The sequence below is a fragment of the Cololabis saira genome, chromosome 7, assembly GCF_033807715.1.
Source record: "Cololabis saira isolate AMF1-May2022 chromosome 7, fColSai1.1, whole genome shotgun sequence".
Taxonomy (NCBI): domain Eukaryota; kingdom Metazoa; phylum Chordata; class Actinopteri; order Beloniformes; family Belonidae; genus Cololabis; species Cololabis saira.
The window spans coordinates 4,661,927-4,685,922 of record NC_084593.1 but is presented as its reverse complement, the minus strand read 5'-3'; the positions used below and the strand labels follow the sequence as shown (position 1 = coordinate 4,685,922).

The 23,996-nt window shown below is 36.8% G+C and overlaps 2 protein-coding genes across 2 annotated transcripts in view; both read left to right on the top strand.

Moving 5' to 3' along the window:
• The window catches only part of pde6a (phosphodiesterase 6A, cGMP-specific, rod, alpha), a 468,630-nt gene that overhangs the window by 350,313 nt on the left and 94,321 nt on the right, over positions 1–23,996 (top strand).
• LOC133446735 (vesicular integral-membrane protein VIP36-like) lies at positions 3,350–22,431 on the top strand. Its single transcript, XM_061724752.1, has 8 exons — positions 3,350–3,548; positions 7,635–7,741; positions 10,853–10,970; positions 15,261–15,340; positions 18,258–18,419; positions 19,927–20,041; positions 21,025–21,144; positions 21,746–22,431. The coding sequence occupies exons 1-8, from the start codon at positions 3,413–3,415 to the stop codon at positions 21,904–21,906; spliced, it is 999 nt and encodes a 332-aa protein (XP_061580736.1). The 5' UTR covers positions 3,350–3,412; the 3' UTR covers positions 21,907–22,431.

Sequence of the window (23,996 nt, the reverse complement as noted above, 5' to 3'; positions counted from 1 at the left end):
GGAAACAATATATGTCTAATTTCTCACATTCCTCCTACAGACACATCTTAAGATATGTAACAGTACTTCTTCTTCGGCTGCACCTTTTGTAATATGCAGAATATAGTTTTGCATTGTTTTGTTGAAAAATGCATTTAATTCTTTGGAAAAGACGTCTGAAACAAACTAGAATGTGTACTGTACTGTACTGTAACGTCTGACTGTACCTTTCTGGATTAATGATGCCTCCACAGAAGTGGAAATGAGCTCGGCCTAGGGCGCTGAGACAAATACAGAGCCGGGCTTTTGGACTTGATCCTGATAACAGGCTGTATGATTTATTTTTTTCATCTCTTGTCAAGACCACATGGCATCAATTTCTTCAAAAAAAAAAGAAGCAGAGATGCTCATTTGTCTCAGACTCATTAGTATGTGTTCTTCCTTAGAGTAATTATACGCTTCAAAGATGATTTTGAGCGTAGTTTGTGTAGAACAGATCTCAAATGAGGCAAATCCAAGCTTATTCTTCTTTCTGTTCCCTTTCATTCAAGGAAAGAGATTGGTTGTAATTCTATTGAACTGTTTTGTTTTTCTTTTAATGAATGAAATAAAGAATACAATGAAAAAATAATAAAACTAAATTAAACTCAAGAGAAAAGGTGGGTGGAGTGGAGTGGAGTAGCTCATTTTGGCCCTGTCCCAATACTCCCCCTACCCCTCGTTCTCATCTCTACCCCTAGATTTTGCACGTTCCCATGAGGGTAGTGGTGTCCCAATTCCTCTTTTCACCTAGGGGGAGTGAAGAAAACTAGTGTAGTGGTTATGAATCTGTCCCTATGGATCGAGGGATTTCCGATGCTGACTAGTTTGATTTAGGGACAGAAAAATTTCCCAGAATGCTTTTCGTCATCATTTGCGGACTGAATAAAAAAAAAAACATGGCAGACGTTTCTTATTTTTTAGTGAATAAAATCAATATTTTGAGTTAGTTTCTGCATAAAAATGCGTTTTTATTACATTTCTAGTGAGAAATATATATTTTACTTTCATAATATTCACTCAGTGAATCTACATAATCACTTGTTTGCCCGTTGTTGCGAAGTCTTTTTCAAACCTCGCCAGAATAAAGGCTGATTTATGGTTCCGCGTTACACCAACGCAGAGCCTACGCAATAGGCTCTGCGTCGATTTAACACGGACCCATACATCAGCTCCCGAGCCGGCAGGCAGAAATCTCGAAATATTCCGAGCAAATTTCTTAACAGGCATAGCTACAACTGTTAGATTTCATCTATTAAACCAACATTTATCTTCCTAAATGATTTATTTCAGTCAGCGGTAATTCTCCACAGAGCTGCAGGTTTCTCCCCGGGACAACGGCGCAGGTTGACCCGGCGATCGCGTCTGTACTCCGGCTGCTGCTGCTCCGAGTCGGCGGCTCTTCTCATCACCGAAAACATCGGGTCAAATTTCTTAACAGGCGTTATTTGGATAAACTGAGTCCAGGTTGGGGATCTTAACGGTTACTTTTACGCCTGAAAAAATATTAAAACTTAATAAAGTGGCATATTAACAGCCCTACAGCTGAAATTAAAACAGCTTTTAGCTCTGGGCTTCCTGATTTTAGGGGTGGTGCTGAAAAGTAGGAGAAGTGGGAGTATTGGGACTAGGGTTGCCACCCGTCCCGTAAAATACGGAATTATCCTTTATTTGAGAAAAAAATGTTGCGTCCCGTATTGAACTAATACGGGACGCGATTTGTCCCGTATTTTCATTAACACCCCATACACACGTCTGTCACACACACATCAACACTAAATTTAACAGTAATTAACAAAATAAAATACAGATTAGAGAATATTTTATGAAATCAATAAACATTTCCATCATCAAAATTATAACAAATAAAGGTTTAACATATCTTGCTTTGCATGTAATAAGACTAGGTAATATATTAGTTTCACCTTTTAAGTTGAATTATTGAAATAAATTAACTTTTACACCATATTCTAGTTGAATTATTGAAATAAATTAACTTTTACACCATATTCTAGTTGAATTATTGAAATAAATTAACTTTTACACCATATTCCAGTTGAATTATTGAAATAAATTAACTTTTACACCATATTCTAGTTGAATTATTGAAATAAATTAACTTTTACACCATATTCTAGTTGAATTATTGAAATAAGTTAACTTTTACACCATATTCTAGTTGAATTATTGAAATAAATTAACTTTTACACCATATTCTAGTTGAATTATTGAAATAAATGAACTTTTACACCATATTCTAGTTGAATTATTGAAATAAATTAACTTTTAAACCATATTCTACTTGAATTATTGAAATAAATTAACTTTTACACCATATTCTACTTGAATTATTGAAATAAATTAACTTTTACACCATATTCTTCACCTGTATGTATATTATACATCTGGGCTGATGTGGACATACGTAGCATAGGAGGCTATTTCAGTTGCTAGTATGGTTGGCTGTCTCTACAGTCATGATGAAAGTTCAATGCTATTAAAGCACTTTAAACTTTAAATCAAAGCATTTTGTTTTTTCATATAAAATAAACACATTTTTATTCAGTTTAGAAGTTTTGGGGCTTTTTTTTTGGCTTCTGCGCTGCTGAAATCAGGGTGTCCCTTATTTCTATTTCTGAAAGGTGGCAACCCTAATTGGGACAGACCTGGGAAGATTTCAAGTGCCCTAAAATCTGTCCCTTCTTTTTTAGGGCTAGTGAAAGAAAGTAGGGGGAGTATTGGGAGTGGGCTTTTATCTCATCTTAGTTAACGTTTCTCAGGAAACCAGTCTGTATGACACATATGGAAAATGATTCACACATTTACAGATTAAAAAAAAAAGAAATGAAAGAATAAAAAAAGTCTAAGACATCTTCCTTTAAGACATTCTCATGTTTCAATTGTATCCTTGTATTAAAAAATACTGAATAACTCCAGTCTCGTCTGCAGCTGGTTTTGTTTTGTTTTTTTTAATCTATACTTTGTGTATTATGTCGCCATCTAGTGGACGAGACACAGAAGGCAAGTCCTCTCTGATTGGCTTAATTGGCGATGTGCTTCTTTCTGATTGGCTGGTGTAATGTCCGTCCCCAAACATCATCCGTGGAGAATCAAGCAAAGATCACCTCGTCCTGTGTTAGTAAAAGTAAAATTCGTGTATTTATTTATTTTATTTTCTCGGGTAAAATTCTACAATAAAGGTATTTATTCAGTTTTCAGTACTTAAATGAAAACACACATCACTTGAGAGCAGTTTGAGACAAAGACGGACCGTTATAATTGTAGCACCGGAAGCTTTTGTTCCCTGTCGGCGGGAGAAAGTGGAGGGACCGGCTCTGCTTTATGGAGTTTGTAGACACAAATTTGTTGTGAGAGTTTCTGTTTTGGAGCAAAAATGAAGGGATTTGGGAGATTTTTGAGGTCGATTTTGGTGTTGGCGGCGGTGGAAGTTTGTTTGGTTTGCTGCGACATCACGGACGGAAACGCGGAACATCTGAAGAGAGAACACTCGCTGATGAAGCCGTTCCAAGGCAAGTTAGCTGTTAGTTAGCTCACTGGGGCTAATTTATACTGTAATTATAACACATGATATTAGTCCAGGGGCCAGAGCCAAACATTTTACTGATCAGCACCACTCAAGGTGACAAAACTTGCTTATAATTTTTAAAAATATCCATGTCTGTAGATGATATTCTGATATGATAACCTTCCTGAGTGGCAGCTGGATCAGAGTTATCAGATCATGAAGTTCAGAAAATAACATTTTAGATGCTGCTGCATATCCTGGTTTAGACTCATGTACAGGAAATCTGTCAATGTTTCACAATATTGTCTTTGGTATCATTTTAAAGGAGACCTTTTAACCCAGGGGTGCCCAATCCTGGTCCTGGAGAGCCCCTATCCAGCATGTTTTAGATGTTTTCCTGCTTCCTCACACCTGATTCTAATTACTCGTCCTCATTAGCTTGTCATAAAGGTCTGGACAGTTCTGTTGTTGAAACAGCTACTTTTATCACGGTGTACTGAAGCAGGGAAACATCTAAAACATGCTGGATAGGGGCTCTCGAGGACCATGATTGGCCACCCCTGTTTTAACCCTTGTGCTGTCTTTGGGTCAAGGGAGTAAGGAAGGGAGAAAAGAAGAAAGCAAACAATATGAGCGTATGTAGGGTAATAATCCACATCTAACATACTGTAAAATAAACGTTTAAGAGTCTTGATTTAACAGAATATTTTTAAGTCTTAACTTAAACATTTTGATAGAAGAGGATGATTCAACAATGAACTGATAGGAATTCCAGATTAAGGAGCCTCTATAAGCAAAAGAAAACTGGGTGTGTGTAGTGCGACAAAATATTCTAGTTAAAATGTCTCATTTTAGTAAAAAGAAATCTCATTACATTTAAAACAAGACTCATCACTGGAAAAAACAACAATTTTCACCTGTTTCAAGTAGATTTTCACTTGAAATAAGTAGAAAAATCTGCCAGTGGAACAAGATTTTTTTGCTTGTAATAAGAAAATAAATCTTGTCCGACTGAAATAATAGCAGTGACCAAAACACCTGCAGAAATACTGCAGGAATGACATAGCAGCAGTTAAATGCAGCCTTCTGTAAGCTTTAAATATCCACTGGGCTTACATCAAATACATCAAAACACAACTATAAAAAACACTTTTCTGAACTTATCAATATGACTCTGTCCTTCACAGGATAAGTAAAATGGATCACTGCAAAAACTCAAAATCTTAATCCGTCTTATTTCTAGTTAAAATGTCTCATTTTAGTAAAAACATCTCATTACACTTAAAACAAGACTCATCACTGGAAAAAACAACAATTTTCACCTGTTTCAAGTAGATTTTCACTTGTAATAAGTAGAAAAATCTGCCAGTGGAACAAGATTTTTTTGCTTGTAATGAGAAGATAAATCTTGTCCCACTGGCAGATTTTTCTACTTATTTCAAGTGAAAATTTACTTGAAACAGGGGAAAATTGTCAAATAAGTTATTTTTCTGGTGTTATTTTTCTGGTGATGACTCTAAATGTTGAAATAGCAGTAAAACCACATTCATTGATGAAATGACATAAGGGATGGAAAGGAGGGATGGCAGTTTTACAAGGGGGATGATTTGGACCGTTTTTATTTCAGGGGGGATGCCATCCCCCCTCATCCCCCCTCAACTCCAGTACTGATTTATACTACATATATAACACATGATATCTCGTGAATTACTCTTTAGCAATTTGAGCACATTGTCATCCTGGATTAAGTGGGGATAAAAAACAACTCTATTGAAAGTTATACAGTATATTCTGGTATTCTGCTGATCTGTCGTGTTATTACATGAGCTTGCAGAATCTGAGCAACTGAATAGAATCAGCTTTATTGGCCAAGTATGAACATGCCAGACAAGGAATTTGTTTTCGTTTTTTGTTCGCTCACTGTACCCAGATTTAAATAGTTGCAAACAGTAAATAAACAAATGACTCTCATTAACATACAGTTTAAAAAAAGTGAAAGTTGCAGCAGTATGAGGGGGACATGGTTATTGGAAGGTGAATTGTTACAGCATATGATTGTGGTTGTTGTTATTATTATTGTACAGTGGTTGATTACTCTGAGACTCTATGAGTGATGAGATTCATCAGAGCAACAGCTTGGGGGAAGAAACTTTCCTGGTCCTGGTCACGGTCCGGTACAGGTCCTGGATAGATGGGAAGTTAGAACTTCCAGATCAGGATTCTGCCACTACAGACCTGCATGTTGAGCTGATGGATGTGTCACTATTCATACCTGATATGTTTGTTGTTCTGGAACAGGGTTAAATCTGGACAACAGGACCCTTTTTCATCCCTGCACAATTAATTCACTAAGCGTAAGCATTATGGTTTACAGTTTAGGATTAAGATTCCCAGAATATTCTAATTTTTTGAGATAGGATATTTGAGTTTTCTTAAGCTGTAAACCATGATCAGCAATATTAAAATAATAAAAGGCTTGCAATATTTCAGTTGATTTGTAATGAATCCAGAATGTATGACATTTTTGCATTACAGAAAATAAAGGACTTTATCACAATATTCTAATTTTCTGAGACAGTCCTGTATATTCAGCTACCTCATTTTCTCGTCTGTAATTACTTCAGAGGAGCATTTAAAGACTTTTCTTTATAAAGAGGCGTTTAATCTTTCTTAAATTCCCAGGGGTCCTTTTTTAAGATTTCTTTTTATGATTTCAAGTGTGTATATTGTGTATTATCTCTTTTTAGTTTTATTTTCTGTGGCACTTTGAGATTTGGGTGTTTTTCTTATATTAAAAGCACAAATGTTCGGTACAGTGCACCAGTTTCCACATCAGACTTTTAAATGCATTTGGACTAGTTGTGGGTTTGTCAGCCATTTATAGCGGTGCAAGATATTTGCAACAAAATCCTTTTAGAAGTTGTAACTCTGAAAGCGGCGGCTGTGCCGTTTGAGATTCCCAAAGTGCCTAAAGCGACGACCCTTCAACCTGCGGGAATGCAATTTGCATTTTTGTAAAGATTTGCAAAGCGCCTTGTACGTGCCCAGAGGACACAGAAGCATTGGTTAAATTTGCACACAAAGAAAGTTCAGGCAACAGGAAAACTCCAGCTGCTGTTTTAACCCAGAGCGCGTCCTGAACCAATTTAGATATTTTAACTGTGGGAATTGTTTTCTTCAAGTTTGTCTGAAAACACAACGTTTCCTTTTAAAACAGTTAGTTCAGCTGAGATGAAATACTGAGAATTTGAGGTTGAGAAAAGAACAATTTTACACAATATTCTCTAAGGGAATACGTTTGATGTTTTGTTTTTTTTCTTCTCAAACAACAATTGCATCATATACAGGACTGTCTCAGAAAATTAGAATATTGTGATAAACTCCTTTATTTTCTGTAATGCAATTTAAAAAAAACAATGTCATACATTCTGGATTCATTACAAATTGACTGAAATATTGCAAGCCTTTTATTATTTTAATATTGCTGATTATGGTTTACAGTTTAAGATTAAGATTCCCAGAATATTCAAATTTTTTGAGATAGGATATTTGAGTTTTCTTAAGCTGTAAGCCATGATCAGAAATATTAAAATAATAAAAGGCTTGTAATATTTCAGTTGATTTGTAATGAATCCAGAATGTATGACATTTTTGCATTACAGAAAATAAAGAACTTTATCACAATATCCTAATTTTCTGAGACAGTCCTGTAAAGTTCACCTGAACTTTGAACTTTCACGTTGAATCAGTGCTGTATTTTCTCGATTGTGTCTAGTTGCTGTGGCTGTTTCAATGTAACAAAGGTGTTTGGCTTGCAAGGGTTAGTTAGGTTTGTTCTACATTCCTACCCACAATTATTAACATGTTACTGAGCTCTCAGCAGCTTAGTGAGTAGTCACTGTGTGCTACTTGTTTTACAGGATGTGTATATTTGCTCATATTGGAGCACCTGGAGTTTAAAACAACAGAAAGGTGTGAGAGTGTGTACACAGGGAAAGAGCAACTGCAAACATGAGAACTTTACTGCAGACGTGAAGAGGGCCGGCTGCTGCAGCCATGCTGCTAATTGTGTCACGTGTTTGTGTTGCAGGAGTCGGCAGTCAGTGGGATTTCTCAGGAAACACGTTGGTGACGAGCTCTTACGTCCGGCTCACTCCAGACGAGAGAAGCAAACAGGGTTCCATCTGGAACACCGTGGTGAGAAAAAAAGTCCTTGTCTGGACATTTATTGGTGCAGAAGAAAAATCTGAATTACTGTATGTTTTTATTGTTTTTTATTAAAAAATGTTTAGTTGGTTTTATACGGACCCTCTAAAGGGACACAGATTTTTTTAATATATATAATGAGTGGCCTGTGTTGAAAAAATTGATTTCCTAATTCTAAATCTCATATTAATTCCTAAAAATCGATTCATATGTCTAAAGATCGACTTTTTTTTTTTTTTTTTTTTTTTAATTTATTTATGTTTTTTTTTTTTTTTTTTCATCATTACATTACAACTTTGGTTATTTTTTTGTTTATCCCCAAAAAGGGAAAGTTTTGTTGGACACGAGAATAACTGGTGCCATGTTTTTGCCTTTAAATATGTTTAAATGTACGAAAACATTAAAGTGTTTATAAAGTGGTTATAATTGCATAAATTGTCTATATTTCATTACTTTATATACTGTCTTGGGGTTACATTTGCAAAAAATGCTAAAAACCAAATGCTCAAAAATTAAAAACCAAAATAGACCGAAAATGGAACAAATAAAAACGGAATGTGGGGAAAAATAAAAGCAATTTCATCCGTCTCTGTTTCCTCCCTGGATCTGTTTGGTAATTCTGACCCACACGATGTTTCTGAAAGCAGTTCTATCAGCATTCTGGGAGCTGATTGGTCCTTACAGCATCATTAGCTGCAATACTTGCTGTTTAATCTCAATATAATACTAGTAGTAATATGTTGCAGAACTACAGTCATATAATTCATGCAACAACTCAAAAAACAGTTTTAATAACAATAACCCAAATCAATATCAGAATCGAATCGGATCGAATCAAATCTTGATAATCGATTCTGAATCTTAAGAATCGAATCGATTCTTGAAATTTGAATCGATCCCCAGCCCTAATAATGAGTTTTACGCGCGCACGTAAAACCTTTAAGTGAGTACGTAAAGTTGTTTACTTGCAAGCAAAGTGGTAATGTTCTTATAATGGAGTCCCAGGTTAAAATATGGCTCAGCTAAATCCTGTAATGTAATTTCCATTCATAAACAGAGCAGGAGCAACTGGAGGGTCTCCTGTTCCAGCAAAACTCCCATGTACTTGTTTTTACGCGCTCACGTACAACAACTTTTAGGCGCTCACTTATAAGTTTTGCAAGAGCGCGTGAAACTTTTTAGTGAGTGCATAAACGTTTTAGGTGCTCACTTAAAGGTTTCACGCTCGCGCGTAAAACATTATGTACCGGTATATAAAAAAAAATCTGTGTCCCTTTAGGGGCTCCGTAGTTTTATAATCATAACCCTGGGAAAATTATTCCACGACTGTGATCAGTGTGTGTTCTTATTCTTTGCAAAGAATAGTTGGTAGTCTGCATGATAGTGACTAAAAACAAAGGATAAGCAGTAATTTTAACAAAGAAAGTTAAAAGGAAATCAGAGATACGACTCAGTCGAAGGTCGTCTCCCTCTGAGAATTTCCCACTGTCGTTGATTCAGTAAAACGATGTTGCGCTCTGAGCAGGTCAGGTCATAATACAGACTAAACAATCACTACGGCCTTGGCAATACAGGAAAAAATATCTCCAACGTAGAAGGAAGTGTCATTTTGTTGAAGTGAAATATGAAAAGGATTTTAGTCGACGCTAATGCCTTTAATGCAGGGGTGGCCAACCAGTTAGAGGCTAAGAGCCACAATTGGTTACTGTGTTACTGCAAAGAGCCACATCGTACACATGCACACATCAACTACCCATGATCCCTCACTCCCTGCTCTCTCTGAGACATAAAAATACCATTATAAAACCGGTGGAATCCTGCGATCTGATTGGTTGTTAGCTGTGGTATAATGAGCGTATACCACGGCTTCTATTCTAAAGCCTTATCACAGCAGATCATTCCGCGTCAGGGAAGCAACAATGTTTCCATGACAACAACCAACTGTTACATATGTTTTGACGGTTACAGCAGGTAGAAAAAAGTAGCTGGTGTTAAAGTTTTTTTTTTTTTTTCGTTTACAATTAATTATGCATGTTCACGGTAAACTTTGATCTCCGGGGAGGAGCTAACGATGGATGGATGGATTTATTGACGAGTTCCTGTCTCCGAAAAAAAAAGACGAGCAAAAGACGACATGCGGAGCTACATCTGGAGAGATGGGACTATTTTTTTCCACAGTGGGGCTATTTTTACTGGATATGTATTTCTGATTAATTAAAACTTACATACAATAGATTGTGTATTCCTCTTTCATATTTACATTATTGGTAACCGTTTTATAAAAGCAATACGCCCCTCAGCTGTGATTATAATTTTTCCCTCCAAGTTATTTGCGTCACAAATGCAAAATTCAAAATGAGCGCACGCGCCTGTATAGTTCAATGGGTTGAGCTGGCGACTTACGTAAACCTTCCCCTGTACAGCGATGCGGTTCGATTCCAGTCATGGCATGTTTTGCCCCCACTTCCTACGTGTCTGTCTTTCACTGTAGGGCTGGGTATCGATTCAAATGTCAAGATTCGATTCTGATTCTTAATATTCGGAATCGATTATCATGATTCGATTCGATATTGATTTGGCTTAGTGTTATTTAAAATGTTTTTTGAGCTGTTGCCTGAATTATATGACTGTAAAATAACTAGTGAAATAATAATTTCACAATAATTATTGTGAAATAACTCAAACAGGCCTTTCAATATCCATTTAAAGTGCAAAAAAGAAAGAATTTGCAACAGTTCATGCAGTAAACAAATCATCTTAGCTTGTCTAATTTATTCTGTCACCACATACACATATTGCCATGAAGCACCTGGCATTTTTCAGAAGTGTCATGACAAACTGTGTGTCCGACTACTGGGATTAAAGTTCACCTGGTGAAAATGATGGAATTTAAAAAAAAAAAAAAAAAAAAAAAAAAAAATCGATCTTTAGACATAAGAACCGATTTTTAGGAATTAATATGAGAATCGATTTAGAATCGGAAAATCAATTTTTTTCAACACAGGCCTATTTCACTGCACCTATCAAATAAACTCGCAAGAGCTGCCTGACACTGGGCAAAGAGCCGCATGCCGCCTTTCTAATTCTGCTGTCGTCCTGCAGCCGTGTTACCTGAAGGACTGGGAGATGCACGTGCAGTTTAAAGTTCACGGGTCAGGGAAGAAGAATCTCCATGGCGACGGCATCGCTGTCTGGTACACAAAAGAGAGACTGCATCCAGGTATTGTTGGTTGTTTCGACATCATTTCAGCGGAGCTCCTGCTTCTGCAGAAGAAACTCCCCCATTTTTGACTTAGCTTCATTTTTTTTTTTTAACCTAATTTTGCATTAATGTTTGGATTTACTGAAATTGCTCCTCATCTGCCCGGCTGCCTCTGCTCACGTGCAAATATTCTGGAAAATGTGAGGATTCAGCTACTGTGGAGGTTCATTAATAGTTCAGTATTTTTGTAGTTTATTGGGGCTTTTGTTGAATCTTTGCTACAATCATGAAAATATATGTTAGCATTTACTCTTAGCTGGTTCAGCATCAAGAAAATTATGAATTTCCTTGAAAATATTTCCAACTGTGAAGCATCTTGAACCCTGTAATTATCTCTCTTGAGGACTCAGGGGTCGTTTGACTGACTAGAGAGAAGTTTCATGTTCTGGGTGATGGACTGTTGTGTAAAAATGGTGGTCATATTTTTCTACAGTTGTTTTTATCAAGTTACCAGTTTCCTGTGTTCTTAATGAAACGTCGTCATTAGTCAAAATACCACAGAAGTGAAACACAACCGATCTCTTTTAAACTATGATGTATTACAGGACTGTCTCAGAAAATTAGAATATTGTGATAAAGTTCTTTATTTTCTGTAATGCAATTTAAAACAAAAAAAAAAAAAAAAAAAAAAAATGTCATACATTCTGGATTCATTACAAATCGACTGAAATATTGCAAGCCTTTTATTATTTTAATATTGCTGATTATGGTTTACAGTTTAAGATTCCCAGAATATTCTAATTTTTTGAGATAGGATATTTGGGTTTTCTTAAGCTGTAAACCATGATCAGCAATATTAAAATAATAAAAGGCTTGTAATATTTCAGTTGATTTGTAATGAATCCACAATGTATGACATTTTTGCATTACAGAAAATAAAGGACTTTCACAATATTCTAATTTCCTGAGACAGTCCTGTATATCTTCTTGTAGCACATGGTTTTATCTGGATTTATCTGCTCCTCGGTGCACAATGCCAAATTGATTATTAAAAAACAACAAAAAGTTGTCCCACTAGGAAATGAGGTCATGGTAATCCTTAAAGGCAACTGGTCTTCTTTCTCCTGGCTCTTAAAGATCTTTTCTTTTCCATCCAGAGGACATCGTCAAATAAAGAGAACCGTCCTCTGGAGTCCAGGGTATAAATGGCTCTTTTAAACATGTTTGGTATCATTCTTTTCAGTAACACCTCGTGTGTGAATTTACTGTTATTTTTTGTCATTTAGACAAACCATATGAACACATTCCAGCTAAAATCTCAGAAAATCAAATCTCAACAGGTTAGACTTGGGTTTGTATTTTATAGTTTTATTTTTTTAACTGTGAAAACAACAAGCATGTTTAACAATTTTAGTTTTTTTATACTTTAAAATGTAAATATTAATTGTGAGTTTCAAAACGCATGTACAAATTAAGCAAACAACTTGGTTAACATATACTTTTACGTTGCAGCCAATGCCTCACACATGTCAGTCCTGACTCCTCCAGGTGTTTCTTCCTGCTGTTTTCTACGCTGGCCGAGACCCGTCACTGCTGAAAATAAAAGTAACGCTGCAAACAGAAACAAACGCCGCTGCAAATAAAATAAACGCTTGGCAAATAAAATAAACGCTTAGCAAATAAAATAAACGCTGCAAACAAAAAGAAACGCTGCTGCAAATAAAAGAAACGCTGCAAATATAAATAAATCCCGTGACAAATAAAATAAACCCCACTGCAAATAAAATAAAAAAACGACGCAAATAAAAAGGCCACAACGGAAGTGAATTACCGGGGACTATTTTTGCAGATGCACCGGTGTTGCACATTAAAAATTACACGTAGCGACGTTGAACACTAACCTTTTCACTTATTTTCTCGTTCGTTGTTCTTCTTATTCCTCGCTCTTCTTATTTCTTCCTTTTCACTTACGTCCTCTTCGTCTTCTTCCTCTCCTCACGTAAAAAACACCGGTGCATCGGCAAAAATAGTCCCCGGTAATTCATTTCAGTTGTGGCTTTTTTATTTGTCTTTTTTTTTTTTTTTGCAGCCTTTCTTTTATTTGCAAAGCGATTATTTTATTTGCAGCAGCGTTTCTTTATATTTGCAGCGTTTATTTAATTTCCAGCAATGGCGGGTCTCGGCCACCGTAGTTTTCCACACCTGAAGACGAAGTCAGTGTCCTCTTTACTCCCACATCTTTCCTCCTCCTCCTCCGCAGCAACCACATCATTGTTTTGATTGGTTGATCTGGAGCATTTGTCCCACCAATAGCAAAGGAGATTTAGTTTTTTCTTCTTTTGCTAGTGAGTGATTTTCTGAGAGTGGCCAGTTTCTTCCTGGACCAAACGCTCCCCAAATGTGATGAAAATATTCAGAACAAATCACGGTGCATATTATTAATCATAACTGTCTTTATGCAGTTTGAAGTCTGCTCTTTCAACACAAGCTGAAACGGAGACTCAGCGAAGCTTTCTGCTACGTTATCGTACATCAGTCATGTGATTCCAGAGACTTAATGGAAACTGAAACAAGAACTAAGAGCCAGAAGTCCAGTTGTCTGTGAGGAAGTGCAGCTCCCAGCTGCTGCTGTGGTTAAAGAGCAGGATGGAAACACGTCACCAGCACAGTCTTAAAATCATGACACCTTCATCTTTGAAGTTTAATCCTTATTACAGTGTTGCTAAAAATAGCAAGAGATATTGCTGCTGATCGGTTCCAGGTATCGGCCTCAGAAAATCCTGAAACCTTGAAAAATGCAACATCGTTAAATTCTGTTATGAGGTTTGTTTGTAAAGATTAGGTATAAATAGTCCATGTTCCAGACCAGATATCAGCACCACTCAAGGTGACAAAACTTGCTTATAATTTGTGAAAATATCCATGTATGTAGATGATATTTTGGTATGATAACCTTCCTGAGTGGCAGCTGGATCATAGTTACCCACCCCCTTAAGAAAATTACATTTTAGATGCTGCTGCATATCCTGGTTTAGACTCATGTAGGAAATCTGTCAATGTTTCACTATATTGTCTTTGGTATCATTTTAAAGGGGAACCTTTTAAGCATTCATTCAAGCTAAGATGTGATACATTTCCTGAATCCTTATGGTCCTGTGAGTATTCCAATTTTTGTATTTTGTGTCTCTGTTGTTCCTAGATGACACAGGGATAAAAGATAGTATATCATTTAGTCGAAAATAGTGTAACAATGTGTGTTGTTTATAGTTTAAAGAGCTGCAGTGACCTCTATGTTGGTCAGAAAGATTCACATCTTAGCTTGAATGAATGGTTAAAATGATACCAAAGACAATATTGTGAAACATTGACAGAAATCCTGTACATGAGTCTAAACCAGGATATGCAGCAGCATCTAAAACAGGGATCAGCAACCCGCGGCTCTAGAGCCGCATGCAGCTCTTTAGCGCCGCCCTAGTGGCTCCTGGAGCTTTTTCAAAAATGTTTGACCTTTTTTTCTTCTTTTTTTTCCCTCTTTATTATCCTTTTTTTTCTTTTTTTTCTTTTTTTTCTCTTTTTTTCTTCCTTTTTCCTTTTTTAATATCGACATTTCGACTTTTTTCTCAACATTTCCACTTTTTTCTCGAGATTGTACTTCAACATTAATTTCGACATTTCGACTTTTTTCTCGACATTTCGACTTTTTTCTCAACATTTCACCTTTCGCCATTTGCCTTCATTCTAAGGCTTATACAAGACTTTTCATTTTTTGCGGCTCCAGACATATTTGTTTTTTGTGTTTTTGGTCCAATATGGCTCTTTCAACATTTTGGGTTGCCGACCCCTGGTCTAAAATGTAATTTTCTGAACTTCATGAGCTGATAACTATGATCCAGCTGCCACTCAGGAAGGTTTTCATACCAAAATATCATCTACAGACATGGATATTTTCAAAAATTATAAGTAAGTTTTGTCACCTTGAGTGGTGCTGATATCTGGTCTGGAACACGGACTATAAAGTACTGCGGCGCAGATGTGAAGCTGTAAATCCAAAGAATCCAAACACCCCTCACTCTCCCTGCACGAGTCCATCACATGCAGATGTTTGTGCTTGTTTCCCCGGCTTGTCTCATCACTGCTCACGTCTCGCCTCATCTCTGCTCCATCCTAGGCCCCGTGTTTGGAAACCACGATAAGTTTCTTGGCCTGGCTATTTTTTTGGATACCTTCCGCAATGACCTCCATGGGATGGATGTAAGTGTGTGTGTGTGTGTGTGTCCCGAGGGGATTGACCGGCTTGTTTCTTTGCAGGGCCTGTGTTTTCCAACAAAGCTAACTTCCACGGGCTGGCTGTTTTCATAGATACTTACTCTAACGATGAAGCGACGGATGTGAGTGCTGGCTCGGGGCTTTTCCTTCTCCGCATGTGTCTCCGTGTCCAGTTTGAGTTGTTCACTGTGAAACATGTCGTCAGGATTCAAAACATGTTGATATTTAAAAAAGCCCAACGTATGTACAGTATTTTTATGTGCTTGTCATGTTTGTGGTTGTTTGTTTTTTATTAATAGTTAATTTTCTCACATTTTTGACTAGGACAGAAAACAAATATGTCTGGAGCCACAAAAAATGAAAAGTCTTGTATAAACCTTAGAATGAAGGCAACACATGCTGCATGGATCTATATTAGTTAGAACTGGGAGAAGATAATTTTTTTCATTATGCACTTCGAGAAAAAAAAAAGTCAAAATGTCGAGAAAAAAGTCAAAATTTCGAGAAAAAAGTCAAAATTTCGAGAAAAAAGTCAAAATTTCGAGAAAAAAGTCGAAATGTCGAGAAAAAAGTCAAAATGTGGAGAAAAATGTCGAGATTAATGTTAAAGTACAATCTCAAGAAAATAGTTGAAATGTTGAGAGAAAAAAAAGGAGAAAAAAAAAACAAGAAAAAAAGTTAAAGAAAAAAAAAGGTCAAACATTTTTGAAAAAGCTCCAGGGAGCCACTACGGCGGCGCTAAAGAGCTGCATGCAGCTCTAGGGCCGTGGGTTGCCGACCCCTGGTCTAAAGCTACGTTATGTTCCACTTCTGACCACGATGGGGAGAACCACACCTACAAAAGTCTGCTATGGAGGTTTCACTTCATTGTGACTTACGTCAGGGGCTGACCAACCGTCAACCGTCTTTACTTTTACACTGAGGCTCATGTGGAACTGAGAACATAAAGAAAAAAAAATACATCGAAACACATATTTCAGTTACATGTTCGAAAAGGAGTGGGGGGAAGTATAAACTTATTTAATCCCACCCCCTTTCCACAACTAAACATAAATTATATGCCTGTATTTACTTTTTATACTATACACTAATTTGTATAAATAAATATCATTTTTACAAAAATAACCTGTTTAATACCAGATGTAAGCTCTATCATAAATATAATATAACTATGATATAAATATAATACTTATATCTAAGTATACAAACATACAAAGACAACAAGAAATAGCAGAACACACAGCTGCTGATCTTTAAACACAGTCTTCACTTTTATACCTCAAATAAACTGTCTTTATATTTCTTCTTAAATTGTTTTATATTTGTACATTCTTTTAACTCCAAATTCAAATCATTCCACAGTTTGATTCCACAAACTGATACACAAAAACTTATATTTTTTAGGTTTCCCTTTAAATTCTAACCCCCTTCCCTCCCAATAAATCATTTCTGAATGTTATCCGGTAGCGAATGATTTTTTGCTTTAAACATTACTTGTGCAGATTGAAATGCCACTAAATCCATAAGTTTTAATACTTTAGACTGTAAGAATAGTGAGTTAGTGGCAGGGTTCAGCTGAAGGAGCTGGCAGCAACGCTAACTTTGATTGACATACGTGTTAATACGTACATGCGTGTTCCCATCTGCTTGCTGAGCTGCTTCAGAAACCAGCTGGTCACATGACTTATTGTTTTATACCAGAGTCCTCGGGACACCGACCTGTCCTGCACGTTTGAGATCTTTCCTTCTTCAGCACACCGGGATTCAAGTAGCTGTGTCATCAACAGAGTTGTGCAAACAAGATAACTAGGGCCGTTAATTAGAATCATTTGTGTTAATGCCAGAGCTGGGTAGAGTAGCCAAAAATTGTACTCAAGTAAAAGTACTGTTACTTCAGAATAATATGACTCAAGTAGAAGTAAAAAGTAGTTATCCAAATAATTACTTGAGTAAAAGTAAAAAAGTACTTGGTGAAAAAACTACTCAAGTACTGAGTAACTGTTGAGTAACGTCTGAATTATTTTTTTTAATGAAACCATTCAAATAGACAAAAGTAAAAAATAATAATCTTCAGGCAAATTAAATCAATAAAAAAAATTAAAATTAATAAAAAATAGCTTAAATTAAAATAATAAAGTAAATTCAAGTACTTTAATACATAACATAAATAAAATAACAGAATAAAAAAATAAATTAAGCACAAGTAGCACAAAATTTCCAGCCTTTGTACTTTTCTTTTTTAACCAGCAGAACTAGAACAAACATGAACTCATAGAAACTCTGTGTGTGTTTGAGTCTGTGTAAATGTAACAAAACATGTAAAAACAAACATTTTTCCCAAAGAATCACCCAGTGATGTCATGATATTGACTCGTACGTGGATAAAAGGGATAAAAGAAAAGTAACAGCTCAACGTAGCCTAATGTAGCGGAGTAAGAGGAACAGTTTCTTCTTCACAAATCTACTCAAGTAAAAGTACAAAGTTTAGTGATTCAAAACTACTGCTAAAAGTACAACATTTCCCAAAACTTACTCAAGTAAATGTAACAGAGTAAATGTAACTCGTTACTACCACCTCTGGTTAATGCCAGGAAACATGTAAAACATGCAGGACGGTCGGTCCTGAGGAAACACCAGCAGCTCTGTGGGGCTGAAACGTGAACTTTCTTGTCATATTCTGCCCCCGTGTGGTCAGAAGTGGTTGTGCTTCATCGTTACTTTAACCAGCTCTTATCTTAAGATAAGAAGCTCCGTTTAAGTTACACTTTTTGCATTTTATCTGCCAACAATTTTGCCAATTGGTCAGAATTTTGCAGAGATCTGAAGCCACGTGTCTAATTTTAAATGCATGATTCATGGTAGAAGGGCAGCAATATCAACACGATCCTGAGGTGTGAAGGAATGACTGCATTTGTACCTCAAATGTTTTCTCGTGCACGACTTATTTTCTGTCTCCATCTGTCCCTCATTTTTATTTCAGAGTAGTTGTGTAGCAACTTCTTGTCCGGTTGTATTTGAATATTTGCCGTGTCCCAACAGCGCTCCTTCCCCTTCATCTCGGCCATGGTGAACAACGGGTCGGTGAGCTACGACCACGGGAAAGACGGCCGCTCGTCGGAGTTGGGCGGCTGCTCGGCGGAGATCCGGAACAGAGAGCACGACACGTACATGGCCGTCCGCTACTCCAAGGGAAGACTGACTGTAAGAAGAAAGACTCTGTTGTCTCTAATGCGGCTCTGCTTTGGTTCTTATAACTTCAGAGCAGATTAATTGCTGCTTTGCAACTGGTTCAAAGTCTGGGATCTGTATTCATCATGGACTTGGCATGGTAGTTTAAGACATTAAAGGTTTAGTTGCATTGATCTCTGCACACGGTTCTGCAGGTGACAGTCCATTTAGTCTGTCATGTCCCAACCAGTTTATACAATAACCTAGACCGGGGGTCTGCGACCCGCGGCTCTAGAGCCGCCCTCGTGGCTCCTGGAGCTTTTTCAAAAACATTTGACCTTTTTTTTTGTTGCTTTTTTCTTCTTTTTTTCTCTTTTTTTCCTTCTTTTTTGGGCTTTTTTTCCTTTTTTTCCTTTTTTTCTTTTCCTTTACTTTTTAATCTCGACGTTTCTCGACATTTCTACATTTTTCTCGAAATTTTACTTTTTCCTCCACATTTCGACTTTTTTCTCGCCATTTTGACTTTTTTCTCGACATTTCAAGTTTTTTCTCGACATTTTTACTATTTCCTCGACATCCCAACTCAAAATTTTGACTTTTTCGAAATTTTGACTTTTCTCGAATTTTTGACTTTTTTCTTGACATTTCGACTTTCGCCATTTGACTTAATTCTAAGGCTGATACAAGACTTCATTTTTTGCGGCTCCAGACATACCGGTATTTGTTTCTTGTGTTTTTGTCCAATATGGCTCTTTCAACATTTTGGGTTGCCGACCCCTGGGCTAGACAATTAATTTAAATCGTGTTGTTGTAAAATGTTGTTGTGAAATGCTCCTACTGTCACACACTAAATCTCAGATAAAATACACAAATCCAAGTTCTACAGGAACATTATAGTATCTTGGAAATTAATCTCCTCAAAATTTCAACGCAACTCCGTCTTTGAGAGGAAGAAGTATTTCCGCCTTCCTGATTTCTTATTTTTTGCATGTTTGTCACATTTAAATGTTTCAGATTTATCTTCTCATTACAAACAAAAAAATCTTGTTCCACTGGCAGATTTTTCTACTTATTTCAAGTGAAAATCTACTTGAAACAGGTGAAAATTGTTGTTTTTTTCCAGTGATGAGTCTTGTTTTAAGTGTAATGAGATTTTTTTACTAAAATGATACATTTTAACTAGAAATAAGACAAATATTCTTGTTAAGATTGTGAGTTTTTGCAGTGATCCATGTTACTTATCCTGTGAAGGACAGAGTCATATTGATAAGTTCATAAAAGTGTTTTTTATTGTTGTGTTTTGATGTATTTGATGTAAGCCCAGTGGATATTTAAAGCTTACAGAAGGCTGCATTTAACTGCTGCTATGTCATTCCTGCAGTATTTCTGCAGGTGTTTTGGTCACTGCTATTATTTGTAATATATTATATTATTTGTAATCAGTACAAATTATCCGTCCACATATGATAAAATCCACCATCCCCCCTGATATTTTTTTTTACAACTGGAGTACTGCTTACGTTCAGTTTGTGTTCTGCAGATAATGGTTGACGTTGATGACAAGAACGAGTGGAAGGAGTGCATCGACATCGGAGGCGTTCGTCTTCCTACGGGATATTTCTTCGGTGCCTCAGCGGCAACGGGAGATCTCTCAGGTAGGCAGGAAACGGAGAGCGGGAAATGCTCAGAAGTTGTAATCACAACTTCTGCAGTTCAACTTCTCTGGTTTTAACCATAGAAAAGCAAAGCTGTTACCGTGGCGACCCTCTGGAGCGGGGGTCGGCAACCCGCGGCTCTAGAGCCGCATGCGGCACTTTAGCGCTGCCCTAGTGGCTCCTGGAGCGTTTTCAAAAATGTCTGACCTTTTTTTTTCCCTTTTCTTTTTTTTTCCTTCTTTTTCTTCTTTTTTCTTTTTTTCAATTTTTTCTTCCTTTTTCCTTTCCTTTTTAATCTCGACATTTCGACTTTTTTCTCAAAATTTCGACTTTTTTCTCAAAATTTCGACTTTTTTCTCAAAATTTCGACTTTTTTCTTGAAGTTTTAACTTTTTCCTCGACATTTCGACTTTTTTCTCGACATTTCGACTTTTCTCGAAGTTTTGACTTTTTCCTCGACATTTCGACTTTTTTCTCGACATTTCGACTTTTCTCGAAGTTTTGACTTTTTCCTCGACATTCCGACTTTTTTCTAAAAATTTTGACTTTTCACGACATTTCGACTTTTTTCTCGACATTTCAACTTTTTTCTCGACATTTCGACTTTCCTTGACATTTCGACTTTTTTCTCGACATTTCGACTTTTTCCTCGACATTTCGACTTTTTCCTCGACATTTCGACTTTTTCCTCGACATTTTGACTTTTTTCTCGACATTTCGACTTTTTTCTCCAAGAGCACAATGAAAAAAAAAATCTCCCCCCAGTTATAACTAATATAGAAACATGCAGCATGTGTTGTCATTCTAAGGCTTATACAAGACTTAATTTTTTGCGGCTCCAGACATATTTGTTTTTTGTGTTTTTGGTCCAATATGGCTCTAAAACATTTTGTGTTGCCGACCGCTGCTCTGGAGTCATATTTCTAAATGTTCAAGTTCACCGGTGCCAGCTTTCAGGTGCATCATCTCATCTTTTGTTCCAGATAACCATGACATCATCTCCATGAAGCTCTACCAGCTGATGGTGGAACACACGCCGGAGGAGGAGAACCTGGACTGGACCAAGATCGAGCCCAGCGTCAGCCTCCTCAAGTCCCCTAAAGGTAGATTAGTGTCAAGAAACGTCACGCGGACTCATGTGTCACCCTTAGTTTCCCAAAAGGAAAGTTATTTATTTCCCTTTTAGATCATTAAAAGTTTCAGAAGGCACGAAAACTTAAAGAAACACGATATGCATTAATGATTTCCTTGATGCTGATTTCACTTCAGCCTCGTTCCAAAATACAGGACTGTCTCAGAAAATTAGAATATTGTGATAAAGTTCTTTATTTTCTGTAATGCAATTTAAAAAAAAAAAACTAAAATGTCATACATTCTGGATTCATTACAAATCAACTGAAATATTGCAAGCCTTTTATTATTTTAATATTGCTGATCATGGCTTACAGTTTAAGATTGAGATTCCCAGAATATTCTAATTTTTTGAGATATGATATTTGAGTTTTCTTAAGCTGTAAGCTTAAGAAGAGAAAAAAGAGAAAAAAAGAAGAAAAAAAGGGGAAAAAATGAAAAAAAGAAGAAAAAAAAGGTCAAACATTTTTGAAAAAGCTCCAGGAGCCACTAGGGCGGCGCTAAAGAGCCGCCCTCTGGAGCTGCGGGTTGCCGACCGCTGCTGTAACCGGTTTTTCCTCCGCTCTTCCTCAGACAACATCGACGACCCGACCGGGAACTTCCGCAGCTCGCCGCTCACGGGCTGGAAGGTTTTCCTGCTGCTGCTCTGCGCTCTGCTGGGAATCGTGGTGTGTGCCGTCGTGGGAGCCGTGGTTTTCCAGAAAAGACAGGAGAGGAACAAGAGGTTCTACTGAGAGGAGAAAGCAGAAAAAACCACCAGTTAGTCCCAACGCTCCGTTGAGGAATGAACTGATCCCGACGACAGTGAGCACATTCAATGTGAATTCTTTTGCTGAAGATTGTACAAATGTTTTTAACTCCTGAAGCGCTGCGTCGTCGTCGTGAGTGAATTATTACCTGTGACAGCAGGACGAGTGGCGACCGTCGCCGCTGACCCTCAATGATTTGTTTTATTTTTTTTGTCCTTTTTTGTTTTTTTCCGCTTATTTCTTGCAGGGTTTTCAATGAATTTTGCAAACTTGGAAGTCGTTTGTGAAAAGATTTGTGAAAAGATTTGTGAAAGTCTTTCCCGTTGGTCGGTTGTGAATGAAACCGTTTTCATTCTTCTGAGTTTTTATTAACTTTGACATCAAGTGGTGATTTTGGTTTTGATTTATTTCTTTGTCTTCCAACCTGTTTTACTGCTTATTCACTGGAAGAAAAATGTAGAACTGCACACAAACTGGATTAATTTGATCTGCAGAAATAAAAAAAATACTCTGCAGCAAATGCAGCGTTTGTATTAGCTGATACGAGGTTGTCGGTACTGCTTTTTATTACCGGATGCGAGTTGCTGCCCGATGTGAGTGGTGCAACAGTCGGGGGAATCTGTTCATCCAAGAAAACTAACATCTTTTCAAACGTATCTGGCTGTTTTCACCTTCAGTATTCCATCTTTGATTTCATAACCAACATAAAAAATCTTCCATTTCTTGGTTGCTCTCCATCTCCTGGGTGGGAAAAAACTACAGGACTGTCTCAGAAAATTAGAATATTGTGATAAAATTCTTTATTTTCTGTAATGCAATTTAAAAAAAAAAAAAAAAAAAAAAAAAAATGTCATACATTCTGGATTCATTACAAATCAACTGAAGTATTGCAAGCCTTTTATTATTTTAATTTTGCTGATTATGGTTTACAGTTTAAGATTAAGATTCCCAGAATATTCTAATTTTCTGAGAGTTTTCTTAAACTGTAAGCCATGATCAGCAATTTTAAAATAATAAAAGGCTTGATTTGTAATGAATCCAGAATGTATGACATTTTTGCATTACAGAAAATAAAGGACTTTATCACAATATTCTAATTTTCTGAGACAGTCCTGTATAGATAATGTAAAATTCACTGTTATTGTTTACAGTTCTTTGTAGATTTCCTGCCATCGTTGCTTCCAGAGCAGATAAACAACCTAAAGCATTTAGTTTTCTACATCTGCACCGAGAGACGTTTCCACGACTTGCATCGGGCAGTAAAACTGTTCTGAAAAGACAGTTTGGGGATGAGATTTGTGTTACGAAACGTGTGTTTTTCTCTTCTGTATCAGAGAAACGGACTGTTGTTGATGTGAAGGAGGACACATTAAACTAAAAGGTTATTTTGCTGTGATCCTAACATTTGTTTTTTTCTTTCATGCCACTGGAACTATGGAACAGTGCAATTGTGTCTTCACTCTTCGGATTTTATATTCATGAGGTTTGAGTTTCTGTATGTTTTCTTTTCTTTTCTTTTCTCTCTGAGACTAATGACACGAGAAACTCGAATCCCCAGTGGGGAACAGTGGTTTAGTTTTCTCTGAAATACATGCCGTTGGAGGTGAAACTAAGAGCTATTCAGAATAAATAAATAAATACTTGCTGCAAAACCCTATTTTGTCCAAGTATAACATTGATAACTCAGAGATTCAGTTTGATACAAGAAATTGAGAGGTGTGACTGAAGAGATTGGTTCATTTAAAGGCAGGGTAAGCAATTTCCTGGCTGGCCTCACATCTGCCGGCGTGCAGACAAACGAGGAGAGGTGTTTCCTCTAGAAAACACGTAGCAAAAAGTTTACGGAGCCACTTTAATTTAATTTAATTTTTCCCTCTTTGTTCTCGTGAGACGGGCAGCTAGCAGCGCGGAGTGGGGATAAAATTGTTCAGGGTTAGAAATCAAGTAGAACTGTTTACCCTACCTTTTTTTTTAGATATTAATACTCTTTAAAGTTTCTCGTTAATTTCCATCAACAGTTGATTAAAAAGATCACCTGATCTCAACACGCCTCTACGAACGCTGGAGACATCGTA